Raw genomic sequence first — 26,471 nt, forward strand, 5'->3', positions numbered from 1 at the left:
AAGGCAAACTGACCTGCGTGTTTTCAGTTCAGCAAAACCCTGTTAATCAGACGTCAATTAAAATCATGTGTGCTGAATTAGGGAGATGCCTAAGACTTGTAGGGCCTGGAGGACCAGTGCTGAAAAACACTGGATTCGACGCTGGCATTTAATTTATTAGATTTCAACCACAAAACAACATTGATTCAATGACACAGATTCAACACTAGGTAATTGGCTAGAGTGGGATGGTTGTTTGATGGTTGATCCACCATCAGTTGTTGACCTCAACCATACATGCAACCTTTGTGATGATAATTCAACGTTGAATTAACATCTTTTGCCAACAAGCCAACAGCGAAGCAGCTGTGTGGTTGGGCCATCCCACTCATGTAAACAGTAGGGGTGGACCGCTCCACACCTTGTAGTATGGTGTAGATGTTTTCATGTCAACGTATCACACACAAACAGTCAGTAAGAATTGTTATGAACAAGTAAGAAAATGTACAGAAAGGAATCAACACCGAATATCCTCTAAAGTGCTTAATTTAAAACGTGATAACCCCCACTCACTAATAAAATGCGCTGACCCAGAGCTCAGATGAGGAGGAGAAGAGGGGAAGGGGTGCGGCAAAACAGCTGACATTGATTCAACATTGATCAGACATTGATCAGACATTGGCATTTCAGTCATTAGATTTTAACCACAAAACAACATTGATTCAATGACACAGTTTAAACGGTTAGAATTGGATGGTTGTTTCATGGTTGATCCACCGTCAGTTGTTGACTTCAACCAAAATTCAACGATTCTGACTATAATTCAACGTTGATTTAACATTGTATGCTATCTGGGTAAGGTCTAGTTTCATAATGTAACAATCAATAGTTTTTAATATGTAGTGTTTCATAACACTTAAAATGCTGTGTCGTCTTTATTTCAAGCTTCAAGTTTGTTTTGGAGCTTTGGACAAAATTATTTAGTGGGAGAAAACATAGAAATAATTATTTTGATTGCAAGTGTTGCAGACCCTTGATTTAAACGAACCTGCCTTTTGTTGGATGTGGGAGGAAACCATGCACCTTGAGAAAACCCACACAGGCCCTGGGAAAACATGAAAACTCCACTTCATTCACACTTCTACAGAAATGTTCTTCATGTTGCTGCGTTCTGTAGCTAACGTTGCTAACTTATAATGTATGCTCACAGACCAGATCAGGTCAAAATAGTTTTTTTGATATAATTTTTTTTTCTTTGTTTTACATAAAATTACATTAAAATCCTCTTAGAGAAAACCCCAAAACTTTGAACTACACTCATCAATGAGGAGAAATTTGTTTTTGCTGAAGTGGGGTTCTGTGGATAAGGCTGATAAGGAATTAATTAATTAATTTTTTGGCACACAGATTGATGTCATCCATGTAGAGGAGGTGACTGATAACTGTTCCAGTTTTGAACCAGTATCCATAGCCACTCCTTGTGATAATCTGGTCCATGCAGAACAGAGAGAGCATCCCCACAAGTCAGCATGATCCTGACTTGTGCAATTGGCTTTGAATTAGCCTCTAGAGCAGGGGTGGGCAATCCTGGTCCTCGAGGGCCACTATCCTGCATGTTTTACTTGTTTCCTTGCTCCCACACACCTGATTTGAATCAATGGGTGATTAAAAGGCTTCTGTAGAACACAAAGAGGTAATTTAACCACTGAATCAGGTGTGCTGGAGCAAGAAAAGAAGTAAAACATGTGGGATAGTGACCTTCAAGGATCAGGATTGTCCACCCCTGCTCTAGAGTATTTTCCACATTTCAATTGAGTTCTCAATGAAGACTCTTAGTGTCCTGTTTCAAGCATGCCAGTATCCTTCTGTGGGACAACTTGAACTGTCTGTTAGCAAAATATCTCAAGAATCGCTGGAAGAAGCTTCAGAAAGTAATCGCTGGATGAAGATTTACGCTTCATTATTTTATGGAATCAGTCAAATTCAAAATGGCCATCATAGCTAATCAACATTAGCCAACATAAAAATGGCTCCAATTCAGTCGATTTTCCAGATATTGAGCTAAAAGTGTAAGGATCTCAGTTTTTTTGTTGTTTGATATCTTTTGTGTTTATATGTAGTTTTTTCTTTGTGTTCATGTTAGTTCTTTGTGTTAAAACATTTTTGCACACAATGTATTATATTTAAAAAAAAATTGAGACTATCAGTTAAAAACTTCAATGACCTTAACGGTACTGGGGTGGCAGGACAAAGTAGAGGTTAGAGTTGTTGCCTCCTGACCTTTCTATGTGGAATTTACATGTTCTGCCTGTGCATGTGCATGTGTGGGTTTCCTCCCACTGACTAGAAGCATCCACATCAGGTTTCTTGGTAACTCTAAATTGTCCCTAGATGTCGGTGAGAGAGTGAATGGTTGTTTGTCTCTGTCTCTGTGATGGACTTGTGACCTGTTCAGGATGTACCTCACCTCTCGCACAGCGACTGCTGGAGATAGGCATCAGCTCCTTCGACCTGGAAATGAAAAAGTGAGTAAAAGACAATGAATGGACGGCTGGTAATGGTATCAGTTTTTCAATGAGGACTGCCTCATAAAAACAAAAACATGGCTCCCTCTAGTGGAGCACTGAAGAACATCTACTATCTAAACATAATTCCACTTTTTCTTGGCAAATGTCCTCATGTTTTTGTTATTTTTATTATTTTTGTCTTGAAAACATACATTTGAGATCTGTTTGTGTACTGATATTTACAACAATGAGTATAACAAACAAACAAATGATTTATTCATCATATATCAAATAATTTTAGCACAAACAGACTAAGTGTTGGTTGTGTTTTATTATTTGGTAGATGGCTCACTGTTACTCCATGAAGGTTCCTACAGGCAGCTGGTGTCACGTTACACAGTGACAGCTCACCTCCAGCAGAGTCGGTCTGGTTTGACTCTGTCGGGAACTGGACCAGTTTTAGTCAGCAACCATAGTGACTGCTTGTTGGAGGAGAGGATGAGGAAGACAGAAGTGTGTTTGACATCTGCGAACTGAAGCAAAAACACTTTAGTTTCTGCTGTTTAAACTTGACATCTGAGGAACCACACTTTGCTCTGATCTGAGGACTAAAGCTGAACGTCTGATAAAACAGGTACCCAGCATACTTTGTATCACTTCTTATCTTACTGAGTTATGAATGTGCTGATTACTGTTTAAAGTCTAAAGTCCCTGATTAAAGTCAAATGAGCAGTGAATGTGTCTATGAGAATAGTTATCAAAACTATCCTGTCCAATAAAATGGTTTAAATAACCAAACAATCTGGATTTTTGTGCTGTACTAGTTTTTTTTATCTGCTAATGTACTAAAATTCAAGAATGATGTTTTCCTGTGTAGGTTATTATATCAGCCATGGCAGCTTTTCCTAAATTTCCTTTTTAAAATTCCTAAAATAAAACTGCTTTTTCAGCTCAAGATGGGTTAAAGCAGCACTGAATTAGATTCAGCCTGGTGTGAATCTCCGCAATAATCCTTTAAAATGTTGAGAGAATTTAGTAAAAACACCAAACAACATCTTGCTTCAACAGATGATGGGATAATAAACTGAGGAAGTGAAAACCGTTTGACAAATGCTTGCGTAATGCAGACTAGTAAAAATACTTACATTTTTAAAGTTTCACACAATATTGCCCATTTTGTCATCACTTAACAAGTAGGTCCATTTACTTAAATACATGCCTTCTAATTTCTTTCCAAACATCTATAGCAAGAGATTCCTTTTTTTATTGATAGCACTGAAGGGTGAAAAGTGAGTCCCTGATTTCACCCCCACAAGAATAGCAATACCCGACTCAATGTTACAGATATTGACTTAAAATTTAATGTGGTAGTAGCTGAAACTAAACCCCAACATGTAGTCAGAGCACTAACAGACTGTATAAGATTCTTTCTTTAAAATTTTGCTATTAACCATTTGTAGTCGTCACTGTCTGTCTGTTAGAAAAATATCTCATGAACAACTGCACAGATTTTTCTGAAACTTTCAGGAAATAATCACTGAATCCACATCAACAATTGATTGACTTTTGGAGTCAATCCAAGCTGCCATAACTGATCAACAACCAACACTAAAATGGCTATAACTCAGTCAATTCTACAGCTACAAACCTAAAATGTTACGTGATATTAGCTAAAATTCATTTACAAATCATGATCTGAGCATGATATTGTGAAAAACATAATTTTTAAAATTTGACAAAACATCTAAATCTCCATTTCTCAACATAAGACAATTTTACCTAGACATGAAAGGCAGCAAATGATATGCATTTCTTTAAGACATGCTAGGCCTTCAATTCTTTTTATTTTTGGACACACTAAATATAGTGGTACTAATATGGCTCTAAGAAGAATTTTCTAGGATTTATTTATTTATTGGGGGGAATAGTCTGACTCAAAGATCAGAAGCCAAAAATCTCTGATTTGGCAGCATGACCCTGTTAGTGTAACAAAATTAGGAGAGAATTAATGCTTTTTAAAGTGCTGTTTGAAACCAAAAAACATGGTATTATTTGCTAATTATTTAAAAGACATTTTTCATGATGGTCCAGGAACAAAATGACATGAAATGTTCTGACAAAAAAAAAGAAAGAAAGAAAGAAAGAAAGAAAGATGTGTCATGCTGTGGGGAAAAGGAGGCAAACCGAGAGAACAGACTCATGATGAAAATAAACTAATTTATTAAAATAAAAGATAATCAAAAACAAATGCTGACGAGGCAGCAAGAAGAAAACTAAACACAACACAAACTAAATCCAAGCACAGAACGGACATGGGCAGGAGACGAGCAGAACCAGACAAAAGAGAAACGAACCAGCAGTGAGTGGAGGAGATGACCGGGTTTTAAAACAGGGGGTAATTAGGTGAAGTGGGCCCAGGTGAGTGATAATGAGGAGCAGGTGGAGATGGGTGTGGCAGAAAAACAAGTGACTGACTGACGAGAAGTGAATGATGACAGGAAACAAAGACACGAGGAAGACGAACTGAACTAAGACCAGACTGAACAAAGATAACTGAATAAAATAAACGCAAACTGAAACATGAAGACAATAAAAGCAATGAACTGAATACAAAAACACAAAGAAAACCCAAATCCTGACAAGATGAAGACAAACTTGTTGTTTCTCTCTCTCTCTCTCTCTCTCTCTCTCTCTCTCTCTCTCTCTCATATTTTATTTTTTAGGCTAAAACTGACAGGAGTGTAAAAACTGCTGTTATATCAGTATGATGCTGTAGAGGTTCACTCACCATCTTTTGTCTCAACGTACTGCAGCCATAAAAGAATGATGATTTTTTTTGTATTTGGATAGTACCAGGAATAAGTTAAATTGAGAAATTATGGAGTTGTAACTATTTTGGGCAACCCTTGAAAATAACATTATGTGCAATCTCATGCAATATTGCAATATCTTGTGTGATCTATTTTGAGCTCGATATTATTGAAATTCACCGAGGCCGAGCCATTTTTGTGTAGGCTAAGGCCGATTAGCTGCAGTGGTCATTTTGAATTGGGTTGACTCCAAAAGTTAACAAGTTGTACATGTACAGCCAATAATTACTTTCTGATAGTTCAGAGATCCACTCAGTGGTCCATAAAATATTTTGCTAATAGACAGACAGGGTTGATGCCAACATGCAAAGATGTTATGCAATGTGTTGCACTCAAAGTACATGTTGGGGATGATGCTCAGCTATTACCATTTCAAATTTTAGGGCAATATCTTTAAAAGTGGCTGAAGCCATTTTGGAGTTTTCTAAGGTCAGTTGGCTGTGGTGGCCATCTTGATTGGGTTGACTTAAAGGCAGCTGGCCTCATAGGCAGGGTGGATGCCTTCCAATCAGAAGATTGGGGGTTTGATCACCAGATCCTGCAGTGTGCCAATACTGGTTTGGTTAACTGGTAATTCTTAATTTACCTTAAGTATATTTGTGTGCGAGTCTGTGATGGACTGGCTACGGGGCCAGGGTGTAGCTCTTCTCTTGCCTGACTGCTTGTTTAGCTCCAAGCCCCTCTCGATCCTGAACAGGACACTTCAGGTACAGATAATGAGACGGAGAGAGTGAGGTAAAAAGCCATCAGAGTTCACTGCACGACAATGCCTAACTTATTCAGCAGAATCTTGTGCTGAGCTGCATCAGAAGCCTTAAAGGCAAGGCATAGGTGTTACATGAAACCTTTTAAAGAACTTGATCGAAAGCTTTAGGAACTTTTATAGGACAACTTGGATTAGATGCAGAGATATGTGCAATGAAAATGAACAGGGAGTTGTATGAAAAGCTTCTGCAGAATAAAAAAGACCAAACTTTATACCTAAAAGAAGTCATTCTTTGCCATTAAAATGTCTGACACTACTATCTTGTTTGCTTGATGACTAGTGAAACTACCATAAAATGAATTCCTATAGTGCCTAAAGGCTAGTTTTAATACTTTACATGAAGAATAAGCTTTATAAGCTATTAATAATCAGAGCAGATTGGGCCTTTTGGGGAGACCCTTCAAAGCAACAGGAAATCAGCAGCATCAGTGTATCAGCACTGAGGCATGTACTTTACATATGTTAATATTTGCAAGCTCAAACAGCAGTAGCAGCAAGCTGTAGCACCTCTAGTGCAGCTTGGGACACCTCTGGCACAAACTTCATAACATTTCTGCAAAAATAATCAAACAATTAAAATTGATAACAATGTAAAGGTGTAAATATTAGTGTTTGCACAAACTGCTATGAAATTTTGAAAATCTGATCTGTTTTAAGACAAAATAAGGTAGTGGATGGAAAACCATAATGAACGCATCAATTCTGCCCAAATAAATCCACTTTCAAAGCAGACCTCATCAGCTTAAAACAACTTTAGTTTTTAAGAACTTCAAATTGGTGTAACAGTTCCACAGTTCCATGCCACAGTCTTAGTAGTTTTCCACAGCCTTGCCACGCCTCCTAGTTCCACGCCTCTGCAATCATTGCCATCAGCTTCACCTGGTCCTCTCTGTATATAAGCTCACCTCTTACAGCAGTTCAGTGCCAGATTATTTAAAGGTTTTCCTAGTGGATGTCTAGCGTTATCTCACAGTTCATGCCTGCCTCGATCTCGACCCCTTGCCTGTACCACGACTCTCGCCTCTCGCCTACTCCTCAACGGATACCTTCCTGGACTCTGCTCACCGGCCTTCGACCTTGCTTCCCCTTTTTGGACTACCCACTCTGGTTCGTACTTATCTGGATTTGGTTCTTGCTCTCTGACCTCCCGGCTTTGACCTCTCGCCTGTCCCCAGACTTTCCCACTAGCCTTAGCCCTGAACTAGGTAGCCTGACTGGCTCTCACTCAAACCACTCGGTAGCCTTACCTGCTTCGAGTTTCCCTCCTGCACATCCAGAGGGTCCCGTCCTGAGTGTTAGCATTTCCACTAGCTTTACTGCCAAAATAAACATCTTAAAACTTTGCCTGTGTCCGCCTATTCTGAGTCCTGTTTTGCAAAGCCTTGTCAATTGGTTCATTTAGACACTAATATTAAAACTTTTACACTTTGTCAGTTTTACATAATATGATAATTTTAGCCAGAATATTGTGATATTCCTTCTGAAACTGACCCCAGGTTGCATCAAAAGTAATACAACTAGCTGCTGCTAATATGAGAAAATACCCATTCCATAAATAACTGTGTAATGCAAAACTGACATAGAAGGTTTATAGAACAGTGTTGGCATGAACCACTATGATATCTTGGATAGGAGTTTTAAGATGGCAGCAATCCACTTTGGTCTGAGCTGTGTTCACATTAGCCATTAGGTCATAAGTCCCATCATTGGGCTGCAACTGTTGGAACTGGGATCTCAAAACTGCAAAAAAAATAAATAAATAAAATAAAATACATAGGCAAATTTTCAGTTGCAGTATCACTGAATTCTGAGTGTAACCAAGTGACCACTGAATTGCAAGCCTGCATTTTGATCGGCTAATTATTTGAAAATCATGATTAATTTTTGTGTGCATGGCTTGCAAAACTGTTTTCTAGGCCATTCACACTATTTCACTGACCATCTTCCACTCTGTACCTACTTCAGCTTGCTTTGTCCCTACCATGGAAGCTGCTCCCATTTTTGTGATTTAATGGAGTACACCTTTGAAATGAAGATAGACAGATTTATTCCAGTTTTTTTATAATTATTATTTATCAATTATGTGGCTTTTAGAGCTGAACATTCAGAGTTGTAGCCTCGGGTGTTTTCAGACATAAAGAGAGCTCCCATGTAGACAGCTCTGGAATTACGAAAACTAAATTAAGAAGAGTTCAAGATGCCCATGACAACTGTGCAACAATTTTGATAGAAAATTATACATTCAAGTAACACGATTGTGAGCCTCTGTGACTTACAAAAGGAAATTGAGAACCTCCACAAACACATTTTGGAGATTCCTTCACAAAAGGTGTTCGCTAACTAGTCTCCAACAGTCACAGCCTAGTGAGATACCACCTTTAAACTTTTATTTCTCCAAACTAAGATTGTTCTTAGAGCTATGTACAAATAAGGTAATAGGTATTTATACCTTTTTAGACAATTTTTTTTTGATTTGTGTTAGTTTTAACTGCATTAACAATCACTAGATTATTTTGTAGTTGTTCTTTACTGCCATTGTTGACTGGACAATGGGTGACAGGAGAAGTTTATTTTTAAATGGAACAAGGCAGGGTAAATGGTTCATGAATGAAGTGTTCAGTTTCACAGACACAGTGAACGTGTGCAGGATTTTGTATTTGTAGATGGTTTTGAAGGTAAACACCCTTTAAATGTTGTATGACCTGTTTTAGTTTAAAGGCTAATCAGCTGTTAATAAAAATGTTTATCATTTATCTTTTAGATTCAGTCAAGTTAGATCATGCAATCGCTGACTCAGGAAATTCAGAGCTTTTCTCGATCACGGCTGAGGAAGCAATGCACCCGTGTGACATCACTAAGTGGACGTCGCATTATAGAGACCTGGAAAGGTTCAACCATCACTGTGGTCGAAGAGCCTGTCCCCCCAGAGAAGATGCTGGGGTATGTCCCTGACACTTCTTGGGACCTGCAGGTTGGCACCGTCAAACCCTTCCTGCTGCTGGGTGAGTAACAGAGACAATTGATCGCTCAATGAGCAGCTGCAGATGGAAGAGATTTCACAAGTTGGTCGTCTCTCTGCCAGGACACACTAGAAGAATGCAGCTGTGCATTCTGGTTCTTGATACCCTGCTGCTTGACACACTGAGCGAGGCCAAGACCAAAGGGGATTGCTTGAAATCTTGACACAACACAAATTCAGTTTTATGTAAACAGTGTTTTATAAACCTTTATATTACTGTCTTGCAGTACACGGCAGGATTATTTTGGCAGAAAAATGATTATATTCTTGCTGCAAGTCCCCAGGATGCAGCATAAGCGTTACAGCTAGCTGCTGCTGCTCACAAGTAACCACAAAGGTCTATATAAATAACCATATAATTCATAATTGAATAAACTACTAGGAATTTTTTTAAGTTGGAGTTGTTCCAAAATGGCAGCAATCCACTTTATTTTTGACCCCATTCAGACTAGTCGTTCACTCGTCAATTTCCCTAAACTGAAGTTGTTCAAAGAGCTACAACAGATAAGATATCAATGGTTTATATCTCTTCACAGAACCCCATTTTAAAAGACGTGATGTATTGGTTAAAGTTTTAGTCCCATTAAAAAGTATTCACCCCCTTAAATGTTTTTATGCTTTTATAAGTCAATCATGGTCAATATAAATTGGCTTTATTTATAAAGAAAAAAATTGTAGAAGCTCCTTCAGTTTGAAAGTGAAATTAAATTAGTAATACCAATGATATAAAAATATGCTATGTAAAGTAAGTGACTAGGGTTTGTTTGTCTAGATTGTTCAGGGACTCTAGTCGAGATTTAATATGAGTTTTCTTCAACAGTGGCTTTCTATTTGCCACTCTCCCATAAAGTTTAGACTGGTGAAGAACCTGGACAACAGTTGTTATATATACACACTGTTCATTTAACGTTCATGTTATAATGTTCAGTCTTTCTCATCTCACCTGCTGCCGCAGGAACTCCTTCAGAGAGCTCACAGGTGTCTTGGCGGTCTCTCTCACTATTCTCCTTGAACGATCACTCAGTTTGTGTGAACGGCCTGCTCTTGGTAGATTTACACAATTCACATATTCTTTCCATTTCTTGTTGATGGGTTTAACAGAACTCCTGGGATGTTTCGGGCTTCCTTTTGTATCCATTCCCTGACTCGCACTTTTCAATAATCTTTTCTCTGAGTTGAATTAGGACATGAACCTGGGACCTGCATTAGATACTGCATACTGAAATAATTCTCTGTGTATATGCTCACAGGTTCTCAGGATGCTGCACATGACTTCAACACGCTAAGAAAACACAAGGTGAGCATCTTTTCCCAAACCAGAACAATTATTCTTTTGCAGAATGGCTGTTAGATAGAAGATAAATTTATTTACCTGTTTTTTGTTTTTATCAGAACACACTGATTAATTACCCTCTGTGACATGACTTTTGAACTTCAGTTTTAATTATTGCAGCTTGCCTTTTTCTTTATAGTGTGTAAGTTTAAATGTGTTAAAGTATGTTGCTTTAAATGAATATTTTAGCCATTTAGATGTGAGGTTCTGTGTAAAAGTTATAAACAATTATTATCTTGCCTGTTGTAGATAGTTGTTTAAACAACCGTGGGTTAAATTCAGACAAGCTAACAGCTAGTCTGACTGTAGCCAAGATCCAAGTACATTGCTGTCAGCTTAAAACAACCAGTTAAAAAATAAATAAATAAAGTGGTTTAGTGGTTTAAAGTAGATTTTTATGGGTATTTGAAGGTACAAATAGCAGCAGCAACAAGAGCTAACAGTTTTGATGCATCCTGAGGTAATTTCCTGCAAGAATTTTATAATATTTCTGCATAATGACAATGTTATGTGAAACTAATGGTGAAGCACAAATTTAAATAGTAGTTTTTACTTGAACCACTTTAAAATTTAAAAAATTGGAGCTGTTTTAAGACAACAAAGTCCACTGTGAAAGTACATCCACATGGACAAACCAATAAATGGACCCACTTCCAAAGATGACTTTGCTGTCCTAAAAGAAAAGTTCTAACAGCATCTCTGCTAAAAATGATTCAGCTAAAATGACTCCTGTAACTTCAGTTTACTGAGCAGGCAGCCCTGTAATCTCTGCAGTGCAATGTTAGGTCTCCTAAAAAGGAAACCAGAGAGAATAACTCCAACTAATATAGCTCATACAGTCTCCTAACTGGCCCAATAATCCACCTGATCTCCTGGGTTGGTGTGAAGCCTCTTTGGCATATGTGGTTATTGTTGATTTTCTTTCAGTTGCTCCCCTCTGCAGGAATTTCCACAGTGATCAAAAATGCATGAGAGATTTGGCAATTGTTTTACTCCAGAATGTAGGATTGTAACTGGTGATGCAATGAAGGGCAGACTCTAGTCCTTGGTTTAATTGCTCAGTTTGCCCATTGGTTTGGGGGTAGAAGCCTGAAGACAGGCTGACAAACTTGTGAAGTGAACTGGGGTCCTAGGTGATATCAGACATGATGCCACGAAGAAGGAAAACATGATCAACCAGGAGATGGGCAGTTTCTAGGGCTGAAGGTAACTTGGGAACAGGGACAAGATGTACTCTTTTAGAGAATCTGTCCACTATAGTGAGAATGGTGGTATTACCTTTGGATGGCGGAAGACCAGTGACAAAATCAAGCAAGATGTGCAAACATGGACAGCTGGGGACAGGTAGTGGTTGTTTTAGCAGCTCCGAAGTCGGACGATAGGTGTTCCTACTCAGTGCACAGGTGGTACAGGCTAAAACAAAAACTGAATCATTGTAGGCCACCAGAAATTCCTTGGTTCATTGGATTCTTGAATGACAGGTGAGTGGCCCCATTGTGATACCTGTGAGCTGGAGGATGCAGGTACATAGAGCCGATTTGGGGGTCCTGAAGTGGGTCCTGGTTCTGCGACTTTAGCCTCCTTAATGATGTGCTCGATGTCCTTGGTAAGTACACGGATAGTGCAGGAGATGAGCAGGATGTTTTTGTTGACCTTGAAATCCTCTGACTGGGAAAACTGGTGGGTAAAAGCATCTAGTTTTGTGTTTCTAGAACCAGGTCTGTATGTTATGCTAAACTGAAAATGGGCAAAAACCAACTACCAGTCTAGCATTTAGTGATGCTGCACACTAAATGCTAGACTACACTAAATGCAACAATGATCTGTCAAAATAATAAATGGTGCTTTTGATGAATGCCTAATCCCTCTGTAGCTAATTTGATGGCTAACAGTTCACAGTTACCTAAGTCATAGTTTCTTTTTGCTGACAATAAAAGGTGGTAGAAAAAGTCACAAGCATGTAATTTTCCATATGTGTTGGCCTTTTGAGAGAGGATGGCTCCCACTCCTGAATTGTAAGCATCAGAGATCTGATAACTAAAAATAGGAGCATTGGTGAATCATGTTTTAAGTTCTTGAAATGATGCTTTGGCTTTCAGGCAGGAGTGGTGAGTGGATGGAGATGAGATGGGTTAGTTGAGACAAGATCTGATGGTAGTTCTGGATGAATCATTAGTAAAAGCTGGCAAACCCAAGGAACCTATGAAACTATTTACAGGAGGTAGGTGTGGGCCATTCCGCTACTGCTCTTGTCTTCTTTGGGTCAGTCTTCACCTGTCCACTCTTGAAGATGTACCCTAGGAATGACACTGTGGATACATTGAAACTTGCACTTTTCACCCTTTACATAGAGCTGATTTTCTAATAATCTTTGCACAATTTGCCACACGTTAGTCTGGTGTATTTCTGGGTTTTCTAAGAAGATGAGGATATCATCATCAAGTACACAAAAAGAAAAAGGAAGACCTGCAGGACATTATTAACGAGGGGTTGGAAGAAGGCTGGAGCATTAGTGAGCCCAAATGTCATCACTGAATACTCAAAATGCCCTGTTTTGAAAGCCGTCTTATATTCATCTCCTTCTCTGGTAAGGACCAAATCATATCCATCCATTTTCTTTACCTGCTTCTCCATCCTGGGTCGCAGGGAGCTGGTGCTTATCTCCAGCAGTCACTGTGCGAGAGGCGGAGCACACCCCAGACAGGTTGCCATTTTATCGCAGGGACACATAGAGACAAATGAGACCAACAACCATTCACACTCTCACTCACACCTACGGACAATTTTAAGAGTTACCAATTAACCTAACATGCATGTTCGGAGTACACCCATGTGCATACAGGGAGAACATACAAACTTCACCCCGAAAGGCTCCAGGCTGGGATGCGATCCTGCAACCTTCTTTGGGAGGAGACAGCTCTAACTACTACGCTGCGATGCCACCTACCAAATAATATGCATTCCATAAATCTAGTTTTGATTAGATTTTGGCAGAATGTAATTGAGTCAGTGAGAGGTATTGGGTATTTGTTTTTAACAGTAACTTGGTTTAGTCCTCTATAGTCAATACATGGTTGTAAGATCTTGTTTTCCTTTTCCACAAAAAATAATCTGGCCCCCACAGGGCTAGTGGAGGGTCAAATGATACCTGTTGGTAGCAAATCTTTAATTAATTGCTGCAATTTTTTTACAGGACTGGACAGGTTGTAGAAATATCTGGTTGGCAGTGCAAATCCTGGTAGAAGGTTGATGGCACAATCATATCAGTGATGAGGAGGGCTTTGGCTTTGCTGTAGACAGTTAACACGGCTCTGTAAACTTCAGGCACACTAAAAACATTGGCTCATCACAGGAGTGTAACAGATGGAGTATGCAAAACAGCTGAACAAGTACAATTATACAGGCAAAAGTAACTCCATGTTTCAGCACTGATTTATCCAACTAATCATAGGGTTATATTTCCGTAGCCAAGGAATTCCAAGAATTAATGGCAATTGAGGGGAAGAGATAACAAAAAACCCATGCTTTTCATGATGATTTCTGGAAACAATCAGATAAATGGGGTTGGTACAAAGAGTAATGGTGGTGATTGTTTGTCCATTAAGAGCTGGAACAGTCATAGGTTTGGTTAGAGCAAATAGCCCGGAAGACAAACCTGCGACCTAACCGCTGTCTACTATGCAACCCACAGACTAATTGACAGTTAAGACTGATTATTACCTCCACCAAGGAGGTTATGTTTTTGGTACTGTTGGTTAGTTGGTTTGCTTGTTTGTCTGTTAGCAAGATTAACTAAAAACTAATGAACACATTTTGATGGCATTTTCAGAAAATGTTGGAGTTGTCACAAGAAACAGTTAATTAGATTTTGTTGGCAGTCTGGATGACAATTTAGATTGAACTATTTTTTAATGATACTATGGCATTGATGGAGATTTGTGCTTTCTGAGTGCTTCTAGTTAAATTTTACTCAATCCAAGGCCTCACCAAACTCCTCCCACATCCGAGCTTGTAAAATGCTTTGATTTAGTCTATCTGTTCAATTCAATTCAATTTTATTAAAAAATACTTTATTTATCCCAAAGGTAAACTAAATGTTGTTGTAGCTCATAATCCTGGTTTTGTTAAAGAGTTGTTATAGATGCTGTGGGCTGGAAGGATCTCTTGTAGCGGTCTGTCCTGATGTGTCCTTGGTCCTGATGTCCTCAAAGAGCCAGACCAGGTAAGCCTCACTGGCCTCCTGTGGAGCCACAATGGCTGAGCTCTGGAAGCTCAGGTTGGTTTTGAAGTCCTGGAGGATCTCCCAGACCAGGTGCTGGAAAGGCAGCTTCTGGATGAGCAGCTCAGTGGACTTCTGGCAGCAGTGGATCTCACTGAGAGCCACAATAACAGGACTGTAGCGGTGAGGCTTTTTCACTCCCCCGATGGCTGGGGCACTCTTACGGGCGGCTTTGGTGGCGAGCTGCTTCCTGGGAGCTTTATGGATTTATGGGGTGGTCTGCTTGGTTTTGGCCATGCAGCAACCTTGAGCGGCGCAATTATAGAAGCATGAAATATCCTTCATACCTATATTATGGTGCAAAACATTGCCCACTCAGACTCAATGTCCCCTGTCTCCACTGGAATGTTCCACATCTCTATTAATTTAGACGCCTTCCCTGAGCCGGGGCCACAAAGTTGTTAGTGTCAGATGAGGTGTACTGGCAGGTCAAGCAGGCTTCAGCCATTGCTGTTGCTGAGGTAAAAGCTAGGATATGGAAGGAGTTTGGTGAGGCCTTGGATTGAGACTCTGGATCAGCTCAGAAAAGATCCTGACAGGTGGCTGAGGTGGGGGAAGCAGCACTTTACCAAAACTATGTATCATGGAGATGGGGTGTATAATGTCATTGGATGGTGAAAGGAATACCTTGAGGGCCTTTTCAATCCCACTAACACGTCTTTCTTGGAGAAAGCTGTGACTGGGAACCTTTGGGTGGGTCCATCTCGAACCAGGGCTGAAGTTGCCAAGGTAGTTAAAAAGCTCTGCAGCGGAAGGGCTCCAGGGATGGAGGAGATTTGCTCTGAGTTCCTTAAGGCTGATGTTGCTGGGCTGTCTTAGTTGAGGACATTACCACTAGACTGGCAGACTGGGGTAGTGGTTCCCCTTTTTAAGAAGAGGGACCAGATTCAATTATGGATCCAGTTATAGGGGAATCACACTTCTCAGCCTCCCTGGTAAGGTCTATTTATGGGTGCTGGAGAAGAGAGTCTGGTTGAATGTTGAACCTCGGATTCAGGAAGAACAATGTGGGCTCTCTCCCAGCTGTGGAACACTGGACCAGTTCTTTACCCTCGCTAGGGTCCTCAAGGAGTAAGTAAGTCGGACATCTTCAAGGTGAGAGTTTGACTTCGCCCGTTGTCACAGATTCTGTTTGTATCATTTATGGGCAGAATTTCTTGGGGCTACCAGGATGCAGAGTGGGTCAGGTTCGTTGGTCTAAGGATTTCAAGATGAATTACCAAAATACAAGGAACTCAAAAATGGTCTTGACAACACGACAAAGTCTAAACATAAACAGGGTAACAAAACAGAAGAACCAGCCTGGAGGGAAGGAAAAGGACTGCTTAAATACATGAGGGAGACAAAGGACCAGGGCTGATTACTGACAAGACACAGGTGAGGGGAGAGAGAGGACACAGGAGAGGAGGAAGAGCACACAAGGAAACAGCAAACACGAGCAAGGGGAAAACAAACTAGAAATACAAAGGAGAAGACTACACCTAACACTAAGAACACACAGGAAACAATAAAGCAAAACTAGAATACTGAAAATAAACAGAACTATGATAAAACAGGAGACTGAACTAACAAAAGAAACCATGGAATAATAATAGTAATAATAATAATAATAACACATAACTCAAGGATCCAAAAATGCAAAGTCCAAACAAAACTGAATAAACAGAGAACCTAACAGAACCTTGAGATTAACAGATGGATGATGTGGCTTTGACAGTATTGCATACTCTGTACCAGTCAATTATGGTGAAGAGGGAGCTGAGGTGCAAGGCAACTCTCTGTTTACCAGTTGATCTACATTTCTACCCTCTCCTATGGTCATGAACTCTGGGTAGTGACAAAAGAATGAGATCACAGATACAGGCAGGCAAAACAAGTTTTCGCTGCATGGTAGCTAGGCTTTCCTTTATGGACAGGGTGAGAAGTTTGGTTATTTGGGAAGGACTCGGAGTGGAGCCGCTGCTTCTCCACATTGAAAACAGCCAGTTGAGGTGTTTCGGGCATTTGGGTAAAATACCCCCTGGACGCCCCTCTAGTGAGGTGTTCTGGGCATGTCCAAATCACTGATTCCACTTTAGTGAGTTTAAGCAGCAAATATATGACTTAGGCCTTTGTGGTGGTATCATCAGCATAAATAAGGATGGACAAAGCAACTATATTAACTATGTTGTCTGAAATTAAAGCCAAAATGTCATTTATTTTGGGCACTGCAATGTTGTATTTTTGAGTCTGAGCACTAAGTATGCAAGTTGTACCATCAATACAAAAGCTTTGTCTACTCACCCTCCTAAGTCACTAACAGGCTGTGTATTTTTATTCTTTACCCAGGAAAATGTCATATTTGTTTACATGAAGAGGTGGGACCTAAAACTTATACTCCAACCAGTAATTAAGGGGTGCTCATCATTTGTGGCTTCAAATTCAGACTTTTGGTCCACTGTGTTGTTATAAATTATGTCGATGGGTGAAAATGATACACCAAAACCAGCACTAAAGAAGATCTAGAAGAAGAAGATGAAACCCAAGAAATAAACACTGGAGCAGTAAAAATTTGGACTTCACCCTGATGATGTCAGATTTTAGTTGCAGTGGCTGTCATTAAAATTAAACAAAACACCTGACTTTTCTCAATCTTGTCAAAGATATTTTTTTGCATCACAGAAATCCAAATATGTAAATCAATAGGTTTGTTGTCTTCAGTTTTGTTCTTAAGTACAGTTCATACAAATAAAAAAATAATTTTCAAAGTTTAAAGAAACTGAAAAGAGTAGGCTAACTAATTTAAAAAGGTTTTGTAAAACATTGAGTATCTTTTTAAAGAACTTTAAACAAAAGGAAATTGAAAACAAGCCAGGTGCCAAAAATAAATACTACATCTATGTGGTGCCAAAAGATAACCTGATTTTTTCTGTTACTATTTGTTATTTCAGTTTGTTTTTGTCTATAAATGGGCAAAGTTAGGCCTAAGGGTCAAAACTGGCCCTTGGTCATTTTCATTAAAGAACATTTGTCATGTTGTAGAGAGCAAACCTTTCTCCATGTATGTTTGCAGATGATGTGATGTGTAGAATAGCTGTAGGTATGTTTCAATTCAACTAATTCAGAATGGCCCCTAGAAAATATTTTTGCTCATGCCAGTTTTATATTCATGTGGGCTGCTGTGGCTTGGTGGTCAGTGCTGCAGTTTTGTAATCCTGAGGTTGCAGGTTTGAGCCCAGGTTGCAGCAGGAAGGGCATCTGGTGTAAAACAATTGCCAAATCATTCGTACAAGTTTGCTCACTGTGGCAACCCTTGAAGAAGGGAGCGAAGGAACTTACTTACCTGTTTTATATTCATGCATAATATGTTTATTTGATTCAGATTTTATTCCCCTCTTCTTTGATCTCAGGTGTCACACATTCTGAATGTGGCCTTTGGAGTGGAGAACGTGTTTCCAGATCTGTTTATCTACAAGACTGTCAGTATTCTGGATCATCCGGACACTGATCTGCTGCTCTACATGCAGGACTGCTGTGACTTCATAGAACAAACTCGCCGTGAGGTAAAAATGACATCCACATCAAGCATCAATGCAAACAATATGTGAATAAGACAATGAAGTGCCTCAGAATTAAAGGAAGATAGACAAAGTGATTCTACAAACTTGACTTTTAGTTTGCAGCCAGTCAGCTGACTTCATTCTGATCCACAACTGAAAAAGTGATCCCGTAATCATCCTATCAAATGGCCACAGAGCTGAAACACAACACACTCTAAACTACAACACACACAGTCTTTCCTGTTAATGTCTCCATCTCATCTAACTTAGAAACAAGGAGCGTGATTGTAAAAAGTGATCAGACAAATGCTCACAGAGGAAATGTGTTCTCCTGACATCTGTTTGCCAATTAGTTACTTAGCTGCAGCTAATTGGCTGGCTCAGTTATGGATTTAATTTATTTGTAGTCTTCACATAAAAAAGGCTTTTTCTGCATTAAGTACATAATGAGTAAAATGTATATAGAATTGTGGGTTATCCAGTACAACCCCTGCAGAGCAATAAAATGGAATTACCTGTTGGAGGATGTTCATTTAATTTGATTTAAAAAAAAAAAGACTCATAGTTCATCCAGTACAGTTTGTTCCCAAATATAAACTCTTTCTGTAATGATTGTGGTTGATGGTGGCTGTTGAGGATCCAAGAGTGCACACAACCAGGCGGCAGGCAGGCAAGTATATTTCCAAAGCTACCACCAATTTTAGCTTATTGTCTTTTTCTATTCATTTATTAAATTTGAATTTATTTGTGGGCAACTTTAGCACAGTGTTAGAGAGGTTGTCCTTTAACTGGAGGATTGAGTCTTTGATCCCCAACCCCTGAAGTGTGCTGAACCATCTTTGGGCAAGGCACTGGCCACCCCACACAGCCCTCAATATATGTTAGCTATCACCTGTTTCCCAGTCTGGATCTGGAAGTCCCAAAGTATCTTAGTCCTGCCATTCCCCACTGCCCTTGGTGGAGCCTTCCACCAAGGTACACTATTCTAGCCACTTGGTTATGGCATTTCATATGTGATTTGCCTGTCTATATTTTACATCCTGCGAATACATCATGGACTGTCTCAGGGGCATCTTTGTACAGCGTACATCTTAGTGACTTATGTGATATGATAGACCCAGCCTCTATGGCTCTTGTGCTGAGGGCCTGTTCTTGTGCTGCCATGATTAGTGCCTCTGTGCTGTCTGTCAGTCCAGCCCTCTATTCACTGGTAGGATTTCCTAATGTTAGCCACTTCCTCCTTTCTAGATATTGTGGTTTGGCTGCTGTGGCTGATTGTGCCTGTTCTTGACCTCTTCCTGCTCCCATTGCAGGTATACCTTCACCACCTGCTTATTGTGTCTCAGGTGTAAGATGGTTAGATTCTTTATTGGAGTGGTCTGATACCTCTTAGAAATAATTGTCATTGTCTGATGCCAACTCATTGCCATCAATTAGACTTTTTCCATGATCGCTTTGGGCAGCAAGTCATAATTGACCCCACATGAGTTTCTTTAATTCTTGCCACACCAATTGGCCAATCTCTGCAAAAGAAACTGAACAAATATTGGACGTGTATACTGACAAATTTATGGTAAGAAACACTGTCATGATAAAAACAATGAAAATGGTTCAAAAAATTATCATGAATGACCTCTCTTTGAGGATTAATAGTGTAACCTAAACAATTAAAATTTTTCATTGTTCTTATTCCACCTTAATAAAATGATGGAATGGCTGAATGTATGTTTTACACAACACTGAACTCTTTTGGAAACGGGGTAGAGGATCAACAGACAGTCCTAGGAAAACAATGATGATGGGAATAATGAGACAGCAGATTGTGAAACTAAGACAAGAGCTAAAATATAACATCACATGTCCTCTCCTTGTTTCCTATCCTCACTTCCTCTCTTTTTCTGTTTTGAATTATAGATGTTCAGTTTTCTTAATGTTTTATTAAACGCCACCTAGATCAGATCTCAATGACATACAAGCTTTTAGTGGCGCAGCCCGGCGTTCACCTTAACATGACACCGCACACACACAGAGTGATTAGGCAGTCATTAGGGTGTATGATTACAGGAAGTGTGTGTTCATTATGATTATATGTTTCTCAGTGTGTGTGTTTTTGGTAATTCCAGCCCTGATAATCAAACTAAAGCTTTTGCTTTGAAATGCAGGCTCAGATTACCCAACAGGCCATCTGGCTGATAATGACCAATAGATATCGATGTTCCCATGACAACAGCAAACAACTTACCTCCTGACTACAGCGCAGACGTCCCAACTGCTCCACTGTGCAATGCAAAGTGTGCTTGTGGGGTTTTAAATTGAAAATAGTGGAAAAAATAGCAAGGCTTTTTATTTATTTATTTTTTATTGGGGTTGTAAAACATTTAGGTCTTTTTGTTTATCTGTTAATTTTTTGCCAGCTACAGTGAATGCTGTCTTGCTGTGAAGTCCATCTTGATGACTGTGACATAGCTTGTGATGCAAGATTGTGAAGAAAACTACAGGGTGTAAGGGAGAAGCTAATGAGTTCCCAAAAAAGCAAACAAACAAGGTGCCTTTTCACTAAGCAGCTAGATGAGGTGGGAACTCCAATTTCTCCCATTGACCAAAACATGCATGTTCACATTAATTTGTAACTAAATTCTCTCTAGGTGTAAGTGAGGGCGTGAATGGTTGTGTCTTGCTTGTCTCTATGTGGCCCTGTTATGGACTTGAGACCTGTACAGGGTGTAACCTGCCTCTTGTTCAATGGCCACTGGAGACAGGCACCAGCTCCTTACGACCACGAACAAAAAGTCAGGTAAAAAAATGGATGGATGGATGGATGGATGAGCTTCAATTATCAAGCAACTGAAGGTAGGATTTCAGAAGATCTCAGTTTTGACAGCATCAAACTCAAAAGAGCACTTCCTAAAATGCTTTCTGAATCCCTACTTCATGTCATAGAGCAACATGAGTGTAAATGACAGTGTCATCAGTAAACAGTGTTAAATTTGTTCTGGGAAAAACTGACACAGTAAATCCTAATCCCACCGTGGTAGCTTTGTGAATTTGATATTGAGTAAAAATCCTCATGAGTTGAGACATTCTTACAGATAGAGTCTGACAGCTAAAAATGTCTAATAAAAAATGCAAAAGTGGTGTTTATAAACTTTGAGGAACTTTGTGGATTGTGTCAGAGTTGGAGAGTTGGCCAGAATGAGCTCAGGTGTACATGGAACTTCTGCAGCATGATATAAACACGTTACCAGAGTCTCATTTTGAATTTACTGTTCTTTCTCTTTTTATTCAAAAGTGGAGAACAAAATCAATCTATAAAAAAACCCTTGATATCTTAGCTAAATTCATAGTCTGATTTGAAGGCAAGGCAAAATTTTTTTGTGTAGCACATTTCATACCAGGAGGCAACTCAAAGCGCTTTACAGAAAAAAAAAAGGGAAAGATTACATGAACAAGTCAAAAACTACCTAGGCACGTACACTCACACACACACACACCCATCAACAATTATTAAAAACAAACAATTATTAAACAGTACTAAACTAAACAGTTGAAAAATGATTAAAAACAATATAAAATAAGATTGTCTATAATTCAGATTTAAACAAGGTCAAATCGAACTCAAGTCTAAGCTCCTCAGGCAGTTTGTTCCACATGTGAGGGGCATAGAAACTAAAGGAAGCTTCACCATGTTTGGTTCTGATTTGCAGAACAACTAATAAGCCTGTATTTGCTGATCTGAGAAGTCTAGGTGGTTCATAATGTATAAGATGGTCTGTTAAGTACTTTGAAGCTAAACTATTCAGTGATTCATAAACCAGTAAAAATACTTTATAATGTATTCTAAAAAAAAACTGGTAACCAATGGAGTGAATGAAGAACTGGAGTTATATGCTAAAATTTCTTGGTCTTCGTTAAGATTCAGCTGCATACTGGACCAGCGGGAGTTGTTGAATTGTATTTCTTGACAGACCTCGGAGTAATCCATTACAGTGATCTAGTCAACTGGAAATGAAAGAATGGACAAGGATTTCAAGATTGGATTTAGAAACATAATCTCTGATTCTTAGAATATTTTAAGATAGTGGAAACATAATTTTTTTATAGAAATAATGTGACGTTTGAAATTTAAGTCTGTATCCAAAGTGACTCAGAGGTTCCTAACTTGACTTTTATATTTTAAAGACAGACTACTGAGATCAACAATAATTAGAGTTTCTCTGTATGTCCACTGAAAACAATAACCTCTGTTTTATCATTGTTTAAATGAAGAACATTTTCTGACATCCACAAACTAATTTCTTTGATGCACTGTTCTAGTGTGTTTTTTATACAACTATCATTTGATGATACAGTAATATATGTGAGTGTCATCTGCTTACACGTGGTATAAGACCATACAGGACTGCAGGACTTTAGTTAATGGAAACCTATACAAATTAAATAAAAGAGGCCAAGAATTGGCCCTTGTGCCACTCCAGATTAGAGTGAACAATTTTCTGGTTTGTAATTGCCAATTGATACAAAATAATTCTGTCTCAAAGAAAGGATTTAAACCAATTTAAAACTATACCAGAAAAACCAAACCAATGGGCTAGTCTGTAAATGAATATATTTTGGTCAACTGTGTCAAAGGCAGCAGTAAGGTCCAATAACATACACGCTTTGCCAGAACGTAAGTTAAGATTAATATAAATTAAAACATTTACATGGGCAATCTCCGTACTATGATAAGGCCTAAATCAAGACTGGAAAATGTCAAGATAATTCTTACTTGTAAAAATTTTATGAGTTGAATAAAAACAATTTTTGCAATAATTTTGCTGATAAACGATAGAGTCGATACAGGCCTATAACTGTTAAATACAGATGCATCTAGGTTAGGTCCTTTAAGAAGAGGTTTGATTATAGCAGATTTTAACACTTGGGGCAAAATGCCTGCCAGTAGGAAGCTGTTAACTATTTGTAATAATTCAGTTTATAGATAGGGAAACACTTTAAAAAAAATCTGTAGGAAATGGATCAAGGCAGCATAAGGAGTGGTTAAGAGATAAAAACAATTTCTTTAAGATCAAATTGGTTTATAGATTTAAAAATATTATTTTTAATAAATTGGTTCTAAATAATGACTTAAATATCTTCTTTAACTGAGGTGTTGAAGGAATGATAGCATGTCTGATTCTTTTGATTTTTTCACTATTCAGCGAGAGTTGATACTTGTGGGTTAGTCAGTTTATTCATAGTTTTAAATAATGTACGTGAGTTTCTTTGATTTAATAAAATGAGAAAAAAATAACCGTCTTGTTTTTTTTAACCTCTAGATTGTAATATTGCTGACACTCAGTTCATAATCAGACCCTCCAGAGTTTCGTAATGTTGCGATTGCAACTATTAACGCAAAATCAAGCAAACCCCGCAAAATTGCAACTTTTTGCAACTTTGTCCAAAACACTGCAACTTTCCCGCAACTTTAACCCTATATTTATTGTTTTTAAAGTGATTCGCTACTGTTTCTGCGGTCTAGTCTCTTCTTTGTGTAGTGTGGAATACAAAATAACTCATGAAGAAGACATGCAACATGACGTCACATCCTGTTAACATCAGAATGCCGGGAGCATGCAGGAGCAGCATCAATCACAAAAAATACCCGCAAAATCCTGGAGGGACTGCATAATGAATTGAAAGTTTTGTTTTCCTTCAGTTACGCTCAGCCACTAGACACCATCTTTTCTGTAGGATGACCTGTGGAGCAATCCTCCAAAGGAGACACAAAAATGGTCCGATAAGGCACATTTAAAAATCTCAACATTAGAAATGTTGAGATTTTTAGAAATAACCAAGTCTAATATGTAACCTTTGTTATGAGTGGACTCTTTCCCATTCTGGTAAAGTAAATGTATTAAATGTATCCATAAGAGATGTAAGCTTACAGGCCTTCCTATCACTTAAATTGTGAATGTGAATATTAAAATCACCAGTGATAATTACAAGGTCAAAGTTAGTGGCAATGATGAAAATCAGATCCATGAAGTCTACAAAGAATATTGATGAAAATTTAGGTGCCCTACAGATGTTTAGTGGAACAATTTTTGCTCTCTTACTTAGGACAATAGAAAGACTCCACTAGTGTGGATCCTTTGTAGTATCCACCAAAAGTTCTGGAGCCTTCCCTAGGTTTCCTGCTGGATCTCGGTAAAAGCAACTACCAGAATGATGAAGCACAACTTCCTTCATAATACTGCGCCCAGTGGAGGAGGTTGTTGACCTGGATGGAAGTCGTTTAGGCTTCGCTGGTGGACAGCTAATCATCAGGAGGGAAATCAGTGATGTTCATTGATGAAGAGAAGGTTTTATCATCAGTGAGCAGCGCTCCTAAGTCTGAAATTATGGGATGTAAAGCCGTTAACATATTGCAGTCTGCTAGGTGGACCTGAGGCTCATTAGACACCAAGGCTTCATAGTGGTTAACAAAGGTAAAACAAGGAGGAAAGGTAGGCCTATCCTGCTTCCGCTTGTGACCACATATCACCACCTCAGTCTAAGGTGTTGAGCAGGTGGGCTGCAGACAAGTAGAAGGATCCTATGTGACTGTGGCCTGAAGGACTGGGGAGTTTGTATTTGACTTTTTGGGTTACTCAGTCGTATGAAACTGGGCAGCAATGGGAGACGAGTTGAGAAGCTGGAGAGCAGCAAGTCCTTCTTCTGTAGTTCTTTAGAGACACGTGTTATACAATCTTTAGGGCTGTCGATCTTCTTATAGGTCTTTTTCAGGAGAGCATTATTCTCACAAAGCTCATTTGAATTTAAGCAGCATGATGCCTCAATAGATTCTGCTGGATCATTTTCCGCCAGCCACTACGTTCTGAACTGACATGGCTGACGTTCTGTACTGATTTTTGACACCCATTGAAACAACTTTAAAGGCCATGTGGCTACCTCTGTTTTAACACAACAAAAGTTATTTACTTTTCTTTCTTTTTTAATTACAAAATAAAACAGCCAAACATATATCCTGCCTAAGTGATGCCTCAGTATGGGTGGTTGCAACCAGTTTGCAGCTATTACTCAGTGTTAATGGAATGTGTAAAGAAGATGCTGTTTGTTCAGGGCAACTTAAAAAAATAAGAAAAAAGTAATTCAAGCATTCTTTTATTGTATTATGAATATCTTCTGCCCTCATGTGGCCCAGCTTTATTAATGCAACTCTATAATTTACATGTTTCTATTTCAGAAAGGTGTTGTGTTGGTCCATTGCAACTCTGGTGTATCACGTGCACCGGCTGTGGTCATTGGCTACTTGATGTCTTGTGATGGCCAGTCTTTTGAAGATGCAATTTCATTGGTTAAATCGACCCGGCCTGCCTCCGACCCCAACCCTGGCTTCCTGGAGCAACTGAGGAACCACAAACTCCTGACAATAAATGGGTCCAAGCGCTAAATTATAAATATTTAGGGTGGTTAAATAATTTATTGACTTGAGTGTTTAATTGTAACTAGAATTGTTTAAACTTCTAAGAAAAAATGATTTTCTTCAATCTGCTTTTGAACAATACAAACTTCAAAACAGACGTAACAAGTGACAGATTGATAAACACTTTTAGAGATAATCTGTAAAGATAAGTTTTTTCTGTTTTTGCAAGTTTTGAAAGAAAATAAATTTGTTATTATTGATGACATCTTTGAAGTCTGTATTACAATTTAGTTTTGTGAGTAACATTTATGCTTAATTTGTACCACTGTCACTGTTTGAAAGCATTAGGCAACCATAAACTCCATCATATTTCTAACAACAAACAAAAATGTCAAGCCAAGCGGAAAAAGTGATTATGTTGCTCTGAGTATGAAACCATTTGCAATCAGAAGACTGTAGTGGTTTTCTATAACATTTTCCAAAACAAGGTGGGATGCTGTGTAAATAAAAACAGAATGCAATAATTTCCAGATAATTTGCATGATTATTCAGAAGATATTAGTACAAGTGGAAAATAAAAATATTAAACTAAGATATTTAAGAAAAAATGTTTTGTTATCTTAAAGCTTGAGGCATACTTGACTGCATAATCTTGCACCATTCTTGAATCTGAGTGTCATTGTTAAAACAGATTCATGAGTAGCAAACATGCACACACACAAAAACACACACACACACACAAACAAACAGGAACCCTTGCAAGACCTCCACTCT

At 38.8% G+C, this 26,471-nt stretch overlaps 1 protein-coding gene across 1 annotated transcript; it reads left to right on the forward strand.

The window, feature by feature from the left end:
• The first annotated feature begins 2,396 nt into the window (after nucleotides 1-2,396).
• On the forward strand, nucleotides 2,397-26,185 carry dusp19a (dual specificity phosphatase 19a). Its single transcript, XM_017429043.3, has 6 exons — nucleotides 2,397-2,504; nucleotides 2,830-3,120; nucleotides 8,884-9,124; nucleotides 10,392-10,438; nucleotides 18,143-18,295; nucleotides 25,518-26,185. The coding sequence occupies exons 3-6, from the start codon at nucleotides 8,902-8,904 to the stop codon at nucleotides 25,722-25,724; spliced, it is 630 nt and encodes a 209-aa protein (XP_017284532.1). The 5' UTR covers nucleotides 2,397-2,504; nucleotides 2,830-3,120; nucleotides 8,884-8,901; the 3' UTR covers nucleotides 25,725-26,185.
• The last annotated feature ends 286 nt before the right edge of the window (nucleotides 26,186-26,471 follow it).

This window comes from Kryptolebias marmoratus, linkage group LG6 (genome assembly GCF_001649575.2).
Source record: "Kryptolebias marmoratus isolate JLee-2015 linkage group LG6, ASM164957v2, whole genome shotgun sequence".
NCBI classification, from domain to species: Eukaryota; Metazoa; Chordata; class Actinopteri; order Cyprinodontiformes; family Rivulidae; genus Kryptolebias; species Kryptolebias marmoratus.